The sequence below is a fragment of the Acipenser ruthenus genome, chromosome 26 (assembly GCF_902713425.1).
Source record: "Acipenser ruthenus chromosome 26, fAciRut3.2 maternal haplotype, whole genome shotgun sequence".
NCBI lineage: Eukaryota > Metazoa > Chordata > Actinopteri > Acipenseriformes > Acipenseridae > Acipenser > Acipenser ruthenus.
The window spans coordinates 19,039,796-19,058,473 of NC_081214.1; the positions used below are offsets into that span (position 1 = coordinate 19,039,796).

The window sequence follows — 18,678 nt, forward strand, 5'->3', positions numbered from 1 at the left end:
ATTAGGACCATCTTATGAGACTTGAAAGTCACCTCTCAGCCATCTTTCAGTAGCAATAGGTAATACCATTAGCAAACGGTATTATTTCAGCCCTCTTGCAATGGATTGCCCAGCATTGTTTGGAATTTAAACAAACAATCCTTTATAACCCTGGCATTTACAATGGATGCTTTTTAAAATATTTTATTAGCATTGATATAAAATATGCTCTAGAATAAAATGTCATATAAAAGACAACTTTAATAATAATGACACAAACACCAAATTTGTTTCCAATTATCTCTATTTACAGCGGTAATAATAATAATAATAATAATAATAATCACACACACACACACCATATTTGTTTCCAATCATCTATTTACAGCGGCACATTTTAAAACATCTTTGAAGTCCAGGCCCTGCCTTTGCATGACAAGCACAGTTTAACATGGCTGATACGACTGCACTGGAAAAACACAAATTCATTTACCATTTAAAACTGCAGGGTTATTTCAAGAGTCCCTCCAATACAAAAAAAAATACATTTACATGTATATTGGGGAAAACTGGACCTGCCAGCCGCTAAATCCGCCGACTCCCGTTTCCTAGAAATACATTTCAAAACATGTACAAACAGTCCGTGCTGCATTCAATAAAATGGCCAATAACAAACCAGAAATGTGATGTTCAACAGTAGCTTTTCTATTGTATTTAGATAACGATTATGCATTTCCAAATCATTTTAGACTATTGGTGGCTTAGCTTGTATGCACTGAATGCTGCAGGTTCCAGGGCTTTCAGGCTAAACATCTGTACCCTATATAACATTTTTGGTGGTGCAGACATCTTTCAGATCATGTGGGAAGTCTGCGTGCAGATTTTCAAAGAAAACACCGGAGTACAGACCCCAGTGGCCTAGCTAGATTTGGCAAAAAAAAAATAAAAAAAATAAACCGCACACGCAAACTCATGGCCTCTGTAGAAATAAGCACAAATGTACACAGGGCTAGTCTTAAACACATTCAAAAGACAAAATGATTTGAACACTCTATAAACATTTCTCCAAAACAAAAAGTTGCATACTTATATTGTAGTTTTCCAGTGTAGTTCTTATCAAAAGCCAGTGCAACAAAAAGGTACACCAAGTCTCAAACTGCAAAAATATTTCGATGAATTTTGAAATGCAAAAAAATAAAAAAAATCAGGTTTTATAAATACTTACCTGGGCCCTTCCACAAGAAGCATGGATTGCAGATGGGATTGTTAACAAAAAAGCCTGGACTAAATAGCAACACTAAATCTCTGACCAGAGATGAATCCTCTCAGTGATTTAAACCTTTGGACTAATGAAAGATGCATTCTATACAGAACAGTAAATGCTGAATAGAAACTGACATAGGGAGAGTTTGACTATTCCCCACTTCCCCCACCAAGTAAATACCAACCAGAAGAGTACAGCATGGGCATTAACTTGAGGAAGGTGACCTGCACTGGAAGCCTGGCAGAGCCAAGTGGCAATTTAGAGGGACTCCCATAAGCAATAGATTAGTATTTGTTTATTCTGTGCCCAGATGAAGAAGTGTTTCAACACATCAATAAAAAAAAACTATATTACTGTGGGGTAAACATATTATGTTCACAAACAGTCCAACTTAAGAGACAAAGTGTTATTACATCCGCTTTGACGTTGAATATTTACAAATTGGGAGTGGGGGAGGGGGGGTGGTTATCCTGGATCATACAGAAAACAGCACAATTTCTTAACAGGGTAAACGGGTAGTTTCCCCTGACATTTGAAAAGCTATGAAAAAGGCTCCATCTTAAGGGGAAATCAGCAGGTTCGGAGTTGAAATTTCAGTTAAAAAAGAGGAACCCCCTTGCAGCTGGAAAGCTCTCTGGCAAATTGAGTCTCTTTCAACAAGGCTGCAGGAAAAAGTGTATGCAATAAAAAACAAAAACAAAAAGGAGGATGTAAGGACATGCTGGGAAACCCGCTGTTGCAGTGTCCCTGCTCAGGCGGTCTCAGTGGTCTCCAGTGCTTTGGGTTTGAGGAGATGTTCAGGTTTATTTCCAGCGCTGTGGTGCTCCCACATCTGTAGATAGAGCTTCTCCAGCTCCATGGTGTACTGCTTGGTGTTAAAAAGCGGACTGCAGATACGCTGCTTCCACACCTTGGCTCGGATCTTCTTCAAGCTGGTGAGAGAGAACAGGACAGCTGGTCAACAATATAGTTCTCAAATAAAAAGAGTACGTTTTGCTCCTTAGTGATAGAGGACTTACTACTCCATATCTGTTCCCAGTTTGACTGCCACATCCTCGTATTCTTGGCGGTTTTGAGCAATGAGCTCCGTGCAGCCAAGGCAGGTGAGTTGGGATGCAGCTACTCGGGATGCCAGAGTCTCTCCTGGAAAAAAGGATTGTTGTTAACACTGACTACAAACATACAGCTTTATCAACAAATACCTATTAGTACCTACATAAAACAGAATATATCCTGATACCAATTTAAAACAGTTTGATACTTGGGTCATCAGTGCTAGTGGAATGGTAATCATAATAGCCCTATTTCAAAACCCTATGTTAGAATCAACTGCTTGGAGTTGGGAATATTAAGAATGACACCTTGAGGGGAAAAATTACCTGGGAGAAACATCTTTCCACAGCTGATGACTGACTGTTTCCAGACTTGTCCTACCAGAACTTAAAAAAAAAAAAAAAAAAAAAAAAAGACTTCAAGATCAAAACAGGAAAAGCAATCTACTTCAAACATTTTCAAATCTACATCAAACACCAACTCCAAGCATTTAACTAATGCAGAAGTATATACAAGATTGATTCAGACATCAGAAGTAAAGAACAAGTTTAATGCATGATGATTTTGAAAACAACTTTTTTTTTTTTTTTTTTTTTTTAAACCTGAAAGGTGCGTTTGCACCAAACAAGCAAGTACTTCACATTGAAGTAGACAAAATAAAAAGGAACTGAAATGGCATATTATTCACTGCACTTGCTGCTATTGTGCATAATGCTTGTTCTCTATTGTTCATAAAAAACAAAAGTATATATGAAGCATCTTATTTGACTGTTTGACTGGCACACAGGCTTAAAGAGTTAATGGAGATTGAGCACCGATTTATGTTTTATTTTAATTCACAATTTAAATCTGGTACCTGACATGCATATATATTCATTTTAATATCTGGAGTTGTGGTTAAAGTGGTCAAAGCAACTGGATGTGCCTTTACTCGAGTGCACTTCTAGCCAAAGATAGTATCCCCACCAGATACTGTTTCAAAAAGATGGCGTTGCTTTGCTAACAAATTACTTCTAAAAAGGTCAAAGCAGTGCATCTGAAATTACTTTGATTTCTTAAACTGTAAAATATTAACACAGCACAACACCGAGCTATGCAATATGGAAGCTATGCCCCTACCTGGCATGGTGACCATTGGTGTTCCAGCCCACAGCACATCCATGCCTGTGGTGTGCCCGTTGCAAAGTGGGGTGTCCAGGCAAACATCTGCCAGCTGACCCCTGCGCACATGCTCCTCCTTTGGCGCAACAGGGGAGAAGATGATGCGGTTGGCAGGCAGTCCCATGTTCTGGGCATACTGCTGAATGTTGGGCTCCCCCACTGCAGGGAATCGCAGCAGCCACAGCACACTGTTTGGCACACGCTTCAGGATCTACAAGAAAAAACACACAGTAATCTCCTCTCTTCAATATTACAAGGAACACCTATCATGTCATCTTAAATCATAAAACACATTTTGCTTCTATGCATCTTGGTACCAAAAACTGGTAAATAAGTAAAAATGAGCTCTAAATACTCACATTCACCCACATCTGCAAAGTCTGGGGATCAATCTTATACAGCTGGTTGAAGTTGCAGTACACAATTGCATCCTCAGGCAACCCGTATTGAGAACGTGTTGTCACAATGATGGTGCGAGGGACCTCCTCACCAGTCGCTGCCTTGTTATTAATCTGTGGTTATGTCAGAAAATATGCAATGTAAATCAGGTAACAAAATATGGGAACTTGGAAGTTTGTTTTTGCAAAGCACAAAGCGGCAGTCAACATGTGCACTACGATAGCTCTGTATTTAACAGGGATATTTACCTGCGTTGTGGCCAGCCCATTGCTTACAGTGAAGCCATTAATAGTGACCTGGATCTGGCCTTGGTTGATCATGTTAATGATGGCCTCAGCAGCCGTGTTCATGGGGATGACTGGCATTGAGAGGGCAGAGTTGCTGTCACTTTCCTGGCCATCAGGACACTTCAACTGTAAAAGGGATACAGCAGTAAGTAACACACAAGTCATACTCTGATAATAAAATGAAAGAAAAAAAAATCTTCACACCTTGATCACCTTCACATCAGGTAAGCTGTCCAGGAAGGCCTTCAGATCAATCCCGTTTAGAACAATGCGATTGTCAAAAATGTGTCCGTTAGACTTGAAATCAATCACTGCCTTTTTCTGAAAGGACAAAATAAGAACGTTACCCAAATAAAAACCTCTGTACTCCCAAGTTTACCGTGCCAGATCAAATCCCAAGACTTTACCTTGAGGTGTGGGAACATGTTGGCATGGTCCCCAATGAAGAAAGAGTTGGGCATGTAAGCCAGTTTCTCAGAATACTGTTCTGCCACCTCTATTGGAGACGTCTCTTTATCAGTGATGATGTAATCCATGAAGGGCGCACCACTTGTTCCAGGGTATCCCAGCCACATCGCCTGTGAAATAAAAGATTTAATTAAAGCATTACCCATTACTTAACCTGACCCAAAAAAACCAAAACAAACAAAATGCAGCTGCATACTATACCGAGCATCAAAAGAAACATCACTATTATAACACAGCTGTTTTCAAAAAATAATAAAGTATATATATTACGGACATTGACTTTTTTTTTTTTTTTTTTTTTTTTTTTTTTTAAATCACTCGATCATTCATCCTTGACCATGACAAGCTTGAGTGACTAGGACTGAAGCATATACACTTAATCACCTAATTAGTAAGACAGTTGATTGGACTGGATATGGAGTGATTTCAGCTGTTGAATTGCAAGCTTGAATAAAAGCAATAAAGAAAATCACCGAAAAAAAACAACATGCCACGTCTGTCAAGAGAGCAGTGATTTCGTGCTAATCGGCACGTTGGAGGCTGGACTATCAAACATAAGTGAAAAGTATCTAAAAGAATTTGGTTTCAATGGTCTGGCAGCATTAACTAGATCTGTTTAGGAGTAGAAAACTACAGAAATTGCATTTATGGACTACAATGTACAATATTCAGCAGTGTTACCTGTAACGGTGCAGCACGCAGAGCAAACAACTCATTGCGCGCCCCCTTGGTGTATCCGTTCATGTTGATAAGAATGTGAATCCCATCCTGGTGAATTCTGTCTGCTGCCTTTCCATTACAAGGTAGCTGGGGAATGAAAGGACAATATTTTATGCTTCTTTTGATTATTTTTGAATGATTATTAATATGTTTAATTGTAAACAGTTAGTCGTCTTTACCTGGGACAGGTCTGTGAAATGATTATTTTTGGATGATTATTAATATTTTTAATTGTAAACAGTTAGTCGTCTTTACCTGGGACAGGTCTGTGAAATGGTGCGACTCAGCCATCACTTTCACACGGAAATTAGTGCCATCGTCAGGACTGAGCGCATAACAGAACACCTGAGGACGACAGACCAAAAGACAGAGATTACCCTAAGGTCAACTTGACATCATTTAAAAAAAAATAAACCTCAAAAAGCAATGACCCAGTAGAGAACAGGTGCCGTTTCCTCCTCTCTCACCTCAAATTTCTCTGAATTGTGCATGCCAGGGATGGACTGCATAAGATGGGAGGTCGGATGGTTACCAAAATCAGAGCTGATATAACCAATACGGAGACGGCCGTTGCTGGCCTTTAAATCCTTCGGGTGCTCATAAGGTGGCTTGTGAAGAACATTTATCTGTAGAGAAAAAAAAAAAAAAAAAAGTAAAACTACTGGAAACTAGCATCCCACAGCATACTCCACAATGAGGAGTCTCAATTAGAGAGCAATACAGCTTAGAAACAAGTGCAGGAAATCAACTCCCTGTCAACAGAACACAATGTTTTCACACACACCTCTCGACTTTTGTCGATACATAGAGAAATGTGCTTTAAATACTGATGGAAGTCCAGTCCTTACCTTGTCCAAGCACAGGTTCCCATGCCGCTCTGCAATGGCCTTGCGGAAGGCATGAGACAGCGGGTACAGCATGCTGTGGTGAGGATGCACAGAGGGCAGACGATTCTTGTCAAGCTGATCAGCCACAATGCTCACCAGCTTTTTCATTCGCTCATCATAATCAGTCCAGTCACAGACAATCTGAGGGAAGAGACACAGTTAGAATAGGGAGAGCTTGTGGAGGAGTTTTTTGTTATATGCACCCAATCTATGAACAGGATTCAACGTACAGCGACAATACAACTACATTCATTATTCTGACAGGGGATCCTGTGCAATATTTCACCCTGAAATAAAGTAATTGTACAAATTGTGACTTATTTTACTTTCACAAATTAACCACTGCAGTTCATAAGCAATTTAAAATTACTATTGCCGTTACATTTCTGGGAGTGATTGCTGCGGACAGAAAAAACAACATCTGGGGCACTGAATTCTAACTCATTTTGCATTACTACACATTTGAAATCAAGAACAGTAATGGATTCAACCCTTAACATACCTGTAGGCAGTGTGCCAGATTACAGTAAGCATCTGGGAAATCAGGCTTCAGTTTCAGCGCTGTCCGATAAGAAGCAATGGCTTCAGGGATATTTCCAGAGTCCTGAAAGACAGATTTGTCAATACTCTATACAGTTTAAATCTCCCTCAGACTATTCTTACCAATTACAGATCATATTTTCAACATGACTACTGCAACCATGCTCATTGTGAAAGAGCTGCATCTTACTACCTTACCTAATATTAACGGTGCTAATAGGAGCGCACAAAACCAGTTGCTAGTTTATTTCTGAAAGGTTTAAGACACTACAATTTCCCCTCCCTCTAATAGTTGCTATATTGAAGTAATATTCTATGGTGCTTCCAATATTGGATTCCAAGTACATTAGTGCCAGGAAGTTCATTCTGGCTGGTTTTGAATCTAAGGAAACTAGTTTGCCTTCAGACCACAACAAAATCAAGAACATTTTGCCCCTGAACAAAGTACCTTATGAATGGAGGCAAGATTGCTGTGTGCATCTGCAAAGGCAGGGTTTATCTGGATGGCACGTGTGTAACACTGCAAAGCTCCCTGAATGTCTTGCATCTCTTTCAGGGTGTTGCCCATGTTGGAATAGGCATCAGCAAAGGTAGGGCTTATTCTGTAAGAGAAAATAAAACAAGGATTAAACATTTAAAGCTTTTCATTTTGTACACCACCAATGTAGGGCAAAATTTTAAAAATAGTCTGACAATAGCAATTAGGGTATGGTTCTTTGTGTCCTTCACTCAGCTATTCATCTGTTGAACTGTACTGAAGTGTTTGTTTCCATACCTGATGGCCTCCTTGTAATGCATTAGTGCCTCCTGCAGCTTGCCCTGCTGCTGCAATACACTGGCCAAGTTTGAATGCGCTGCTGCAAACTCTGGGAACACCTGTAACCAAAGAAACATTTTGTTTAAGAGAACCAAGGCGAAATACACACAAATATAAGCAACATAATTTACTGTATAGTAATTCTAGTATTCACTGCAAACTCATACCAAATATTTGAAAGACAGACAATCCCTTGCAGAAAATGTTTTCCCTTTCATCTCACTAATTAGTCTCAGGAGTGACTGACGAAGCTCACAGTAAAACCTGTTTCGAGTTTAGTAAAATTAACAAAAGTTGGAATACATTTTATATTTTAATAGGTCCCTCAATTTCAAAAGACACCAGTAGCAGCACAGACATACATTGGTTGAATATGCATTCTTCTAAAATGGCCCCCACATACAAGGAGAGGAGTCAGGACTGCAGCTACTTGCCATGTGGGCATTACTCTGGCACTGCTGAGGATCACAATCCCAGCCACAACATCCCTCTTGGTGCGGATTTGCATAGATTTAGAAGTACAGCATGCACTCTCCCGGTCTTAAAAGCCAGGGCACATTCAGCACTCGGTGCCTTACCTCCAAGGCTTTCCTGTAGAGCCGCACTGCCTCCTCTATGTTGCCCTGCTCCCTCTTGATGTTGGCCAGGTTATTGAGGGAGTCGGCATGGGTGGGACACAGTCGTAGAGCTGTGTTGTAACACTCCTCTGCTTCAGCAACCTGAAGAGAAATTCACATTAGGATCCCCAAAAACCACATCCTTGCTACAAATTAATAAAAAGAAAACACACATGCTGACAATATACCCACACTCAAACATGCATGTGGATGTTTTTATTTTTATAAGACACATACAAATGCTTCCTTTACAGCTGTCTGAACACACACACACCGTGTAGTTTCTTACATTGCCCTTCTCCTTGAGGGCGTTGGCCAGGTTACAATAGGCATCAGGGAAGTGTGGCTGCAGCTCGATGGCACGACGGTACGTATCAATGGCTAGGTCAATCAAGCCCTGTTCATAATAAACACACGCCAGGTTCCCATGCACCACAGCATGGTTTGGGCTCAGACTGAGAGCTCGCAAGTAACCAGCAACAGCTCTATAGGAGAAAATGAGAAAATACTTGGGTATCTGCCTTCAAAAGGGAAAGAGTTTAAAATTAGCACAAGCTAAAAAACTCAACAGGTGCATAAAAAATACCTGTCAAAAATGCGGGCTTCTTTCAGCACGTTGCCCAAGTTAATATAGGCATCCAAGAAATTGGGATCTAAAGTTACAGCCTGAAAAACAAAATCAGTTTACATGTTATTCAGGAGACAACATTAAATCAGTAAACTTGTCATCTTTAAAATCCTGCTACCATCATAAAATTAATATCAAACACCACTAGCCATTTCCTAGATTGCTTTTTGTGTGTTCCTTTCATTTCAATTCTGATTAGACTGTCTCTTGTTCACATGCTAAAGTGACTCCTGTACTTGTATATTTGGTGGACAAATAAATTCAGTACCCCATGCACAAAAACAGATCTTTGTGGAAAGAACACCACAAGTTAAAAGTTGCATCCTTATCTTCTAGCTTTTCTGCTTACCTTTTCAAAGTGGTGAATGGCCAACCAGATCTCCCCCTGGGCGTTAAAGACACAGCCCAGGTTACTCCAAGCCACAGCAAAGTTTGGCTGAGTCTCAATAGCTTTCAGGTAACAGGCCTTGATGGGTTAACAATGAAACCAGAGGAGCAGAAGAAAGGGGGAGGTGTAGATTTTCAAAAACAATAGGAGATTGAATAAAAAAAAAAGAGAAAAAAACAGCTATTAGTATTCATTCTCCAAAAAGCAAAAAGTGAGCCTGCAGCATAGGCTAGCTTGCGCACGTATGTCACTGCCGCGCTAAGCTGCTTGCTTTTTCCTACGCTGCGCTGATCCGACCTGCACCCAGGCACAGGCACACATTCTTTAGTTATGGAGCAAGTTTTGGAGTAGCAGCTTGCATTCTCCAGTTATACGGGAATTCTTATTAAATTTCCAACATTCAAGTAAGATGGTTAATTATATTGGTTCCATTGATTACCAGTGTTCCCAAGTGTAGAATTAACAAAATAAATTTATATTTTAAATTGTTAAGCAAAGACAATTTTCATTTCAACTGGTTTAATGCTTGAAAGTTCATCTGCAAGGGATTAGTAAAAACCACCATGAATAATTTTTTTTCCATTAAGTGATCAATTCACAACCTCAAATGCAAGTTCTGTGCGAGGGTAACGGTCCCTGTAATGCAGGCGCAAAAACCCACGCTGGCGCATTTGCCGCTCGCTCGCTGCGCAGGCCACTCTAAATGCCGCTTCGCTGGCGCAATCGCAGACTCTGCAAGTAAACCACAGATTCGGTGCAGAAACCCAAACCAGTTAGGCACACACTCTGTACTTCCAGCTTATGGGACATGATGTAAAGCCTACTTAGGAGCTGTCACAAAACCACAGCTCCAGTGCATGAGAATTTGTCGCACACTAAGTTTAAGGGAGATTTAGTTTTGGAGATTTGTTCTCTTCGCTATTTAGGCACTGTGTTCTAATCTCCTTGACCAGCCAAATGTTCCTCAGTTTACTGGAAGGCCGCTGGGTGCCATGCTAGCCCAAGACTGCATGCCCAGTCTGCAGTTTCCAGTGCAGAGATTTTTCGCATGCGTACGCTTTGAGTAATATTCGCTGCGCAGCCTTTGCGTTACTGCAGACACACAGCGCATCAGCCCAGCAGAACACTGCAAGTCCAAATAAAGAAGAAAAAAAAAGGAAAAAATAATTAACAAGCTGGAGAGTTAGAAGGTTTTTTTTGTTGTTGTTGCTTTTTTGTATACTGTTTAACTATTGCCAATTTATCTTAAGGCTTTTACATGGCTACTAATATTTAAAAAAGAAACAAAAAGTATACTACTGTTTTTAATTACTTGTTATATTTTAGAAGCCACAAGATAGAAGAATTCAGGCATGGAGTGAAGTGTATTTGTTTCTTTTCGTGGCAGTTACAAACCCGTTACCATATTTTTCGACTTTGTCAGGGGCGGCCGGAGCTGGAAGAGGAGGTGAGGAGTGATGCTGCCCTAGAGTTCCTTTCAGCGAGGCACCTACGCTGGAATAGTTTCACCCACCTGAAACCTTCTAAATAACAATATCAGTCGTGAAAACACCAAAAGAGACAAAATAAGAAAACAAGAGCGTTAGTAAGAGTCTGCAAATAGTACAGTATCTTTCTTTCGAAATACACAGAAAAAAAACAAATAAAAAACAAACAAAAAAAACAAAGTTACTATTTTTTTGATTCTCTAGAAGTTTCCGTCTTTTAGGTTTCCATTCATGCAGTAAGAAATGGATTTGACTTTTTCAAAATAAAAGAAAATGGTGGGGGGCATGTACTTGGAAAGGGGGAGGGTAGGAAGAAAGGCTCTCATTGTCAATTTTAAACAAACACATTTAATTTCACTTATACAAAAGGAGGGGGTTGGCTGGCTTGATCTTCCCAAATGAACTGACCACATGTAATTATTACGAATAATCAATCAATAAACTTTATGTTTTTGAACTTGTGTACGTAATACCTGCATTATTTTCTGTCCTGTTTTCTTGAATCCTGGCCAATGGATAGAAATTGGAATATTTAAAACTGAATCTAAATGCCTCCACAGCTCTGAAATAAAGAGGTCAGTGCTTGCTGCGTGCGCACTCTCTCACTATCCCAGTCGCTCTGAAGCGTGCAGTGAAGTGCAAAATGATGTTAGCTGTCTGCTTGGCTCAATGAGAATGGGCACAAACTCATCACATTCAATAAGGGGACCTTTTTACAAATACCAATAGAAAGTCAGACCTTTTTTTGGTTAGCTTTACATGAAAAGCATTGACTCTCTCCCACACCACAAAGTTTTCCCCAAGATGGAAATCTAGTCCTTTCTTTTGTAATTTAACAAAGATTCAATGAAAACTATTGACAGCTTCAGGCCATAAATGTAAGGGGGGAGGGGGGGGGGCAGGTAGCAGAAATGTAAAAGGCCAGCACATGTCAATGTTCTTTTACTTTAAAATGATTTATTTTTGTAAATGCAGGGCATTGAAACCAAAGAAAAGCAAGTACAGGATTGGCTGGAGTTAGCAGGCTCAGCCAATCCCAACTCAGCCCCTCGGCTGCACGCCTGGGTCCTCAAACAGACAGCTACTCTGCGCGTACACTCCACAGGTCCCTGTGCGGGCGCGCGGGGCTCGGAACGACAGATCAGAGGGGTGCAGTCAGACAGACTGCCTCAGGCTCCTCCCCGTTCCTCACCCCTGTGACACTGTATAAGATGGCTTGTAACCAGGAGAGTAAATAAAACACAACAGCCAATTCCACTAAGTTCACTCTACTCCCACTCGAATGGCATCTAAAAAGCCAAGCAGCAAAAGCTTTTGCCATAATATATTATCTTTAGTTTTTGTTTTGTTTGCTGCTTTTGGTTGACAGAAAACTCAATTTCTTCCTAAAGGGGCTAGAAGCCATCTTATTTCTTATAGCAAATTACTATATTTATCAGTCCATTTTATCACAAGACCAAACCAGCACCATCCTTCCAAGCTCAATCTGGAACTTGTCTTTATTTTTATATATGAATGGATATGGATATTAGATTTTACTAGCCTTTCTTCCTGTTTGGCAGGCTCTGGATGTCAGGTGTTGAAGTGGAGTGGCTAATGGGAATAGTGAGGTCTTAAAATACAGGCGCTTTAACTTAGCTTTCAGGGACAGGGACGGGTCTATTTTTAAAAATAAAACACACACTGGCATTATAAATGTGTGTCAAAAGTCTTATACAAATTCCTTTTTTTTATCTCACAGGAGCCATGTGTTTTCTGCCCTTATCTCCAGCAGCCATGTTGTCCTATGCTGAGCAAAGGTATATCTGGATTAGGAGGGTTCACATTCAGAAACAGGCTGGCCATCTGTTTGAAGGGCTGAGGGAACCCTACTTAGTTAGGGTGCAGGGCAGGATATATATTTTTTTATCCTGCTAAGAATATAGTGACAAGGAAGGAGGGGTGGGGAGCTGGCTGTGCATCGAGGCTTGTATCCAGGTTTGCATCAGTTCTGCAGTTCAGAAACCGCATTCGATTACCTCATCCTTAGGGAGAGATCGTCACACGTTTCCTCAACAGTGAATTACTGAGCTAGTCAGCTGGCTGATTGTGTGCATGTTTTTTTCTTCTCTCAAATTAAAAAAATAAAGCTAAAATTTCAACCAGGCAGGACCTACCTTAGCTTCTTCTAAGCGACCCAGGGCTTTGAGGAGATTCCCTAGGTCACTGCGAACACAATACAAATCCTGGAGAAAAACAAAACAAAAAAAAAAAATACAGCAGTTAGAAATTATTATAACACAATTAAAATAATGCTGAACATCTTAAGACTCTGCTTTCTCAACCCAAAACACAAAGAACAGATGTGACAAGGCATTAAATTGCTGGCTGAGAGAAAGAGCAATTTAATGCTTTGCAGCAAATCTTAATTTGTGGACAAGTGTTAATATCAAAAATGTAAAATTACCAAATGATGTTCCTTTTTTTATGTGCTATAATAGAGAGCGTACTTTAAAAGGGCATTAGTACCGTTGCGTTAAACTGCACATTATACAATACAGGTACTGCAAGATTTGCTAGTGCATACAATTCTAGGGAGGGTCAGTACTGAGTGGACTGTATGAGGCTGTGTGGTCCAGTGGTTAAAGAAAAGGGCTTGTAACCAGGAGGTCCCTGGTTCAAATCCCACCTCAGCCACTGACTCATTGTGTGACCCTGAGCAAGTCACTTGACCTCCTTGTGCTCCGTCTTTCGGGTGAGACGTAATTGTAAGTGACTCTGCAGCTGATGCATAGTTCACACACCCTAATCTCTGAAAGTCGCCTTGGATAAAGGCGTCTGCTAAATAAACAAATAATAATAATAATAATAATAATAATAATAATAATAATAATAATAATAATAATAATGATACTTGGTACTAACCGGGTTGTACTGAAGAGCAGACACATAAGCCTGCACAGCTCCCTCCATGTCTCCTGCTGCCACCAGTGCTGCCGCCAGGTTGATGTATCCATCGATGAAGTCCGGTTTGAGCCTCAATGCATGCCGGTAGTGCTCAATAGCCTCCTGTAACTGCCCACGCTCCTTGTACACATTACCCAGGTTGGAGTAAGCCTCAGCCAGCATCGGGTTCTGCTTAATAGCAAGAGTGCTGAAATGTGCCGACCTGCAATGGGAGGACAGACCCAATCACAGACCTGGTTGAATAAAGCTTTAAGTCCACAAGTTAAAACCTAGGGTTTTACAAGGGTTGAGTTGAAACTGCTACTTGCCCAAGAGTTGGATGAAACTGAACAGCAGGTAGACATGACATCACATCAGTCTGACATTTGTAATGTTCTTGAACCCTTTACATGCCTATGCAACAGTGCAGTGTATTTCAAAAGACTTACCTGCTGCTGTTCATAACAAAAGTTATTTAAAAGTAGTTAACAGTGAAGTTTAGTATTGTGAAAGGTTAAAGCAAAAACAATTACAAACCAGTATTGTGTACAGAGAGAGAGAATGAGCATGCCAGTGTGTGACAAAGACAGAAAAAAAGTATGGAGTACTTCATAATAGTCAAAATACCAGTGTAGAAAACAGAGAGCAGGTGAAAAGATTAAGACGACCGCACCCCAATGCCCTGCGGGATAGAAAGAATTGTTTAGAATTGCACTCAAAGCACAGTGTCCTAGCACGGCAAACATACATAGGAACACAGCTTGTAAAGTGAACCTAAGTATTTCCACTTTATACCTGTCAAGTCGACGACATTGGAAGTGGATAGAGGACAGCAGCAGCAGAACACCTGTGTTGTCCGGCTCTTGTCTCCACAGCTGCATGCAGTGTCGCTCTGCAGCCTCAAAATCACCAGACTGGTACTCACGATGTGCCAGCTCTGCCAACCCTTGGAATGAAAGCACATGTTTGGTTGGTTCTGGAGCAGTCACCAACACATCCAAGGGGAAAACAACAAGTTAGAGAATGGAAACAAATACAACCAACTAGAATGGAAAAACAAAACAAGCAGAAAAAACATGCTGTTAAAATAAATCTGGAGAATGATGAACTCATAAATAAAATAATTAACTTAACACTGCAGCTCTTCATAAAGGTCAGGGATAGATAATGCCCAACCAGTACACTACTGTGCCCATAAGACACTGTAGCTGTGCAACAGCCTAGTGTTATCCCCTGGTTGCATCTCAAAGTATATAAGCAGGACAGCACAAGTGGATTTGAAAGTTGGCATACAAAGACAATGTAGCAAAAAGCACTGCATGGCTATGCATATAATTTAGCATTCTATAAATATTTGATATTTAAAATTAAAAATATGTACTGTCAATATATGGTTTTCCCTGCTTTAAGCAATCAGTTTGTAATGTTGCATTAGTAGTATAGATTTCCTTAAGAGTGTTAGAACACAGAAGGTTAGTGATCAGGTGCTCACAGTGGAAACAAGTTGCTCCTGACTGCTTAGCAGTTTGAGCTTTTCCAGGCTTTATGAACTCAATCAGAGACGTCTAAACTTGGGTTACCGCTCTCTGAGTGCTTATCGGTAGATGAGCTGGTTAATACATACACTATTCTATCCTACTGAATCGTCTTGAAAGTAAAGTACCCCTGTTTGGCCTTGACCTATCCTGGTTTAAATCTTATCTTTACGATAGGTTTCAGTTTGTCTCTGTTGGGGAGGTAAAATCAGCATTATTGGAAGTTGTCTGTGGATGTTCCACAGGGCTCCATTCTAGGTCCCTTGTTGTTTTCATTATATGTACTACCGTTGGGTAATACTATCCGCAGACACGGAGTTAACTTCCATTGCTACGCTGATGATAGCCAGCTATATTTGTCCCTAAAGCCTGCAATTTCTTCTGCCTGGGTGTTATTAGCTACTTGACTTACAGACATCAAGCACTGAATGTCACAGAATTTTCTAATGTTGAATTCAGATAAAAGAGGTTATGCTAGTGGGCTCACAGAACCAACTAAAATGAGATGTGGGATTACATGAGCTCGACCCTTGCAGTCTCTCATCAAAACTTAAACTATTTTTTTCTTGTAGAGCTCCTAAATTATGGAATGCTCTGCCTCTGTTTGTCAGAGAAGATGGGATGTTACAGTTTTCAAGTCATGACTAAAAAACACTTTTATAAAACGTCTCTCATCTTAGTGGGTTTTAATGTAACTTCAAATCTGCTGGTTTTGTATTGTGTATAATGTTATTTAAATGGTCTAATTGTTGCAGTTGTATGTGTGACATGCTATACAAATGTCTTGTGGTTTGTTCTTTTTTTTCTATGTACTGTATAAAAACCGCTACATAAAAGCAATAAATAGTTTATAGTAAAGTATTTTAAAAGGTAGTTACAAAGCTTCAATAAAATCTGGAATGGTTCCAACTGCTTTGTAACTCGGAAAATTTCCATCCCTGTCAAATACTGTACTGGACAGTACTAGAATACATACATGCTTTCAAAGTCATGCAAACAGAGAATGTAGACAACGGGACAAAAAAGGTGATTGATTTATAAAAAATAAATAAATAAATAAAACACACACATAATTGATAGATGGACTGGAAACTTATTAAACAAAACGTATATAATGATGGACGATGCCAGCTACAGTAAACTTGGAAGTAGGGGGCCCCCGCACAGGAGCCCAGCCACCAAGCAATGCAGATTTTCCAGAAAGCTCGATGAAGATCCACCACCACCTACTTCGGTTCAGCATCTTGAACACTGAAATCACTCACTCAGAGGCCATTTTTTCTCCCCGGCAGTAAACAAAGCCGTAACTGGGCCTACCACATTCTCTGCGTTTTCACCCACCCTTCGGTCACCGCCCTGTAATCTAGAGTTATGGGCAACATTTGGGAATCTAAAATGTCTACAAATAACTTTAACCAATACTTTAATGTAGGTCATATTTTTTGGTAGACTACTGTAACTAGGGGTTGACAAATTCTGATTCCAACTTCACAATACTACTTAATACCAATCAAAGAAATGACTCCCAAAACCAGACAAGTATAAATTACAGTGTCAAGATCCTTGAAGTAGGCCGTGCTGTATCCGTTGTGATTTTTCCGGATTTTACTTCAAATCAGAAAGAAATGTAACTCAGCGTGAGTTTAGAAATTGGTTAGAATTGCAAAGACAAATATTTCATAAATACACCAGTTTTGCCCCGAATTATATTTTCAAAGTATGCCTCTCCATAATGCAGACATGCCAATATTGATTTTACCATAACATTGCATTTATTCTTGAGACTAGTGTCTTTTAATAATACATTGTACCCGAGCCTCGGTTTATAATACAGGTCACCATCACCATGGAATTTATTTAAATTTGGTGCAAATCAATTGCTACTACTAGTACTAGCTTACACATATTGCCCTCCATATACAACAAAGTTACGTGCACACTAGCCTTTTCTAAGCAGTTTATTTAAAATATATAATTAGTAGTATTCTATTACTATATTATTTACCTGTGCTGTCAGCCACGTTGCCAACTGAAGTTGCCATTCTGCCGATGTTGTAGACTTTTTTTTAAATTCAGAAAACAAATAAAATAGAAGAGAATATTTTTTCCTGTTTCGATGATTTGTCGTTTACTTCCACACGGTACAGGCCGCGGGTTCTATTTTTATGTACGTTATTTATCTCGCTGATAAACTACTTCCAACTAATAATATTTACTATGGTATACTTCACCAACCAGTATTGTCGTGTATTATTAATCTAAACTTTTCAATCCTTACTACTTTCGTTTTTGTATATCAAAATGTCTGATATTTACACTCGCGGCTGCTTTGCTGATAAGTCGCAAATACATATATGACGTTATTAAAATTTCTCTAGCACTATCAATGCCGACCTCCTGAAATGGCGGCTCAGGTTGGCACTACTTCCGCTTACACATATAGTCCCTATAGTTGATCCACAAGAATGTTGATTAAGTAATTCTCAACATTGTTTTGTGGATTATTATTAAAACGCACTTAAATAATTTTTAATAGCAGTACTCGTTGAGCTCCAAATGTTTAAGTTAATGGATAAATTTCCAGTCGCGTAGATGTTGACGAGCTCAGTGTGTTAGGGTTAAGACAGGGCTGATGTATTACTCCGCGGTAGCATTGCGGCAATAGAAGCCACAGTGCGCATGTGCAGATGAAAGTTGTACTGTAGGGACCGCGTGACCCTGGTACAAGTAAAAAGTAGGTAAAGCAGTAAAATACTTAAAAAATATAAAAGATCAAACAAAAATAGCCATTGTTTTAAACACGCTTGCACTGAAAACTCAGTTTAATACTATAAAATACGAATTATTAACCACTCCCTCTAATTTAACAGAAAATGTGGTGTTTTTAAAGTATTTTGGTTGAGGTTAATAAGGTAAAGTTTAACGGTATTAACCCATTTGCATGGAATCAGCATATACCGGAAGCTGAAACTAAAATGAAGAGCATGTACACAAACTAGAGTGCACAGCATGTAGTAAACAGCCAGCCAGGAATAATGCATTTAGCTTGGGGATCGCAGATAAAACAAACACCTGTGAATCACACGAAAAAAATCTGTGGTACAGTAATAAATAAAATCCATATAGACCACATTAGCACTGAAAATGCCCACATTGTTTCTCTTTGTTTAAAAGGGGTTGAGCTCATGAAACAATGTCATCATTCTTACCTGCTCTGCTCTTCTATTATCTTTCTCACATGCAGTTTTGAAAAAAAGCACATCTTACAGCAAACATGTATTTTAAGATGTATACAGTTTCTGGTATCATTGTAGGGTATAGAAAGCACTGTGAGCCTTACTTCCAAATAGACAGTTACTATTTCACTACTGGGGGCATTTTACCTCAGCAGTGTTCAAGCATGTCAGAGGCTGCAAACCAGGTCTGTCATTGGGGGTTGGATATTGACAGGGGAAAAAGAAAAGCTCTGTTAATGAGCACTCCTCAAGCCTGACCTGAACACCCCCTGCTATTCAGTCCTGGG

General features: G+C 39.7%; 1 protein-coding gene across 5 annotated transcripts; it reads right to left on the reverse strand.

The window, feature by feature from the left end:
- Positions 1-222: 222 nt before the first annotated feature.
- LOC117963250 (UDP-N-acetylglucosamine--peptide N-acetylglucosaminyltransferase 110 kDa subunit) lies at positions 223-17,721 on the reverse strand. 5 transcript variants are annotated; one of them, XM_034902533.2, is made up of 23 exons: positions 17,161-17,721; positions 14,416-14,596; positions 13,600-13,843; positions 12,852-12,920; positions 9,170-9,286; positions 8,779-8,858; positions 8,467-8,677; positions 8,154-8,294; positions 7,534-7,634; positions 7,207-7,360; positions 6,721-6,822; positions 6,180-6,359; positions 5,799-5,957; positions 5,587-5,676; positions 5,293-5,418; positions 4,551-4,721; positions 4,348-4,464; positions 4,105-4,269; positions 3,817-3,969; positions 3,416-3,668; positions 2,623-2,682; positions 2,263-2,386; positions 223-2,175 (listed from the first exon to the last, which is right to left on the reverse strand). In XM_034902533.2, exons 1-23 carry the CDS (start codon positions 17,195-17,197, stop codon positions 1,995-1,997), a joined length of 3,216 nt encoding a protein of 1,071 aa, XP_034758424.2. In that variant the 5' UTR covers positions 17,198-17,721; the 3' UTR covers positions 223-1,994. The 5 variants fall into 5 exon arrangements, with proteins under 5 accessions (XP_034758424.2, XP_034758425.2, XP_034758427.2 ...); XM_034902534.2 differs by having other exon boundaries at positions 8,482-8,677; positions 17,161-17,720; XM_034902536.2 differs by having other exon boundaries at positions 8,482-8,677; positions 14,416-14,566; positions 17,161-17,719.
- Between the last annotated feature and the right edge of the window lie 957 nt (positions 17,722-18,678).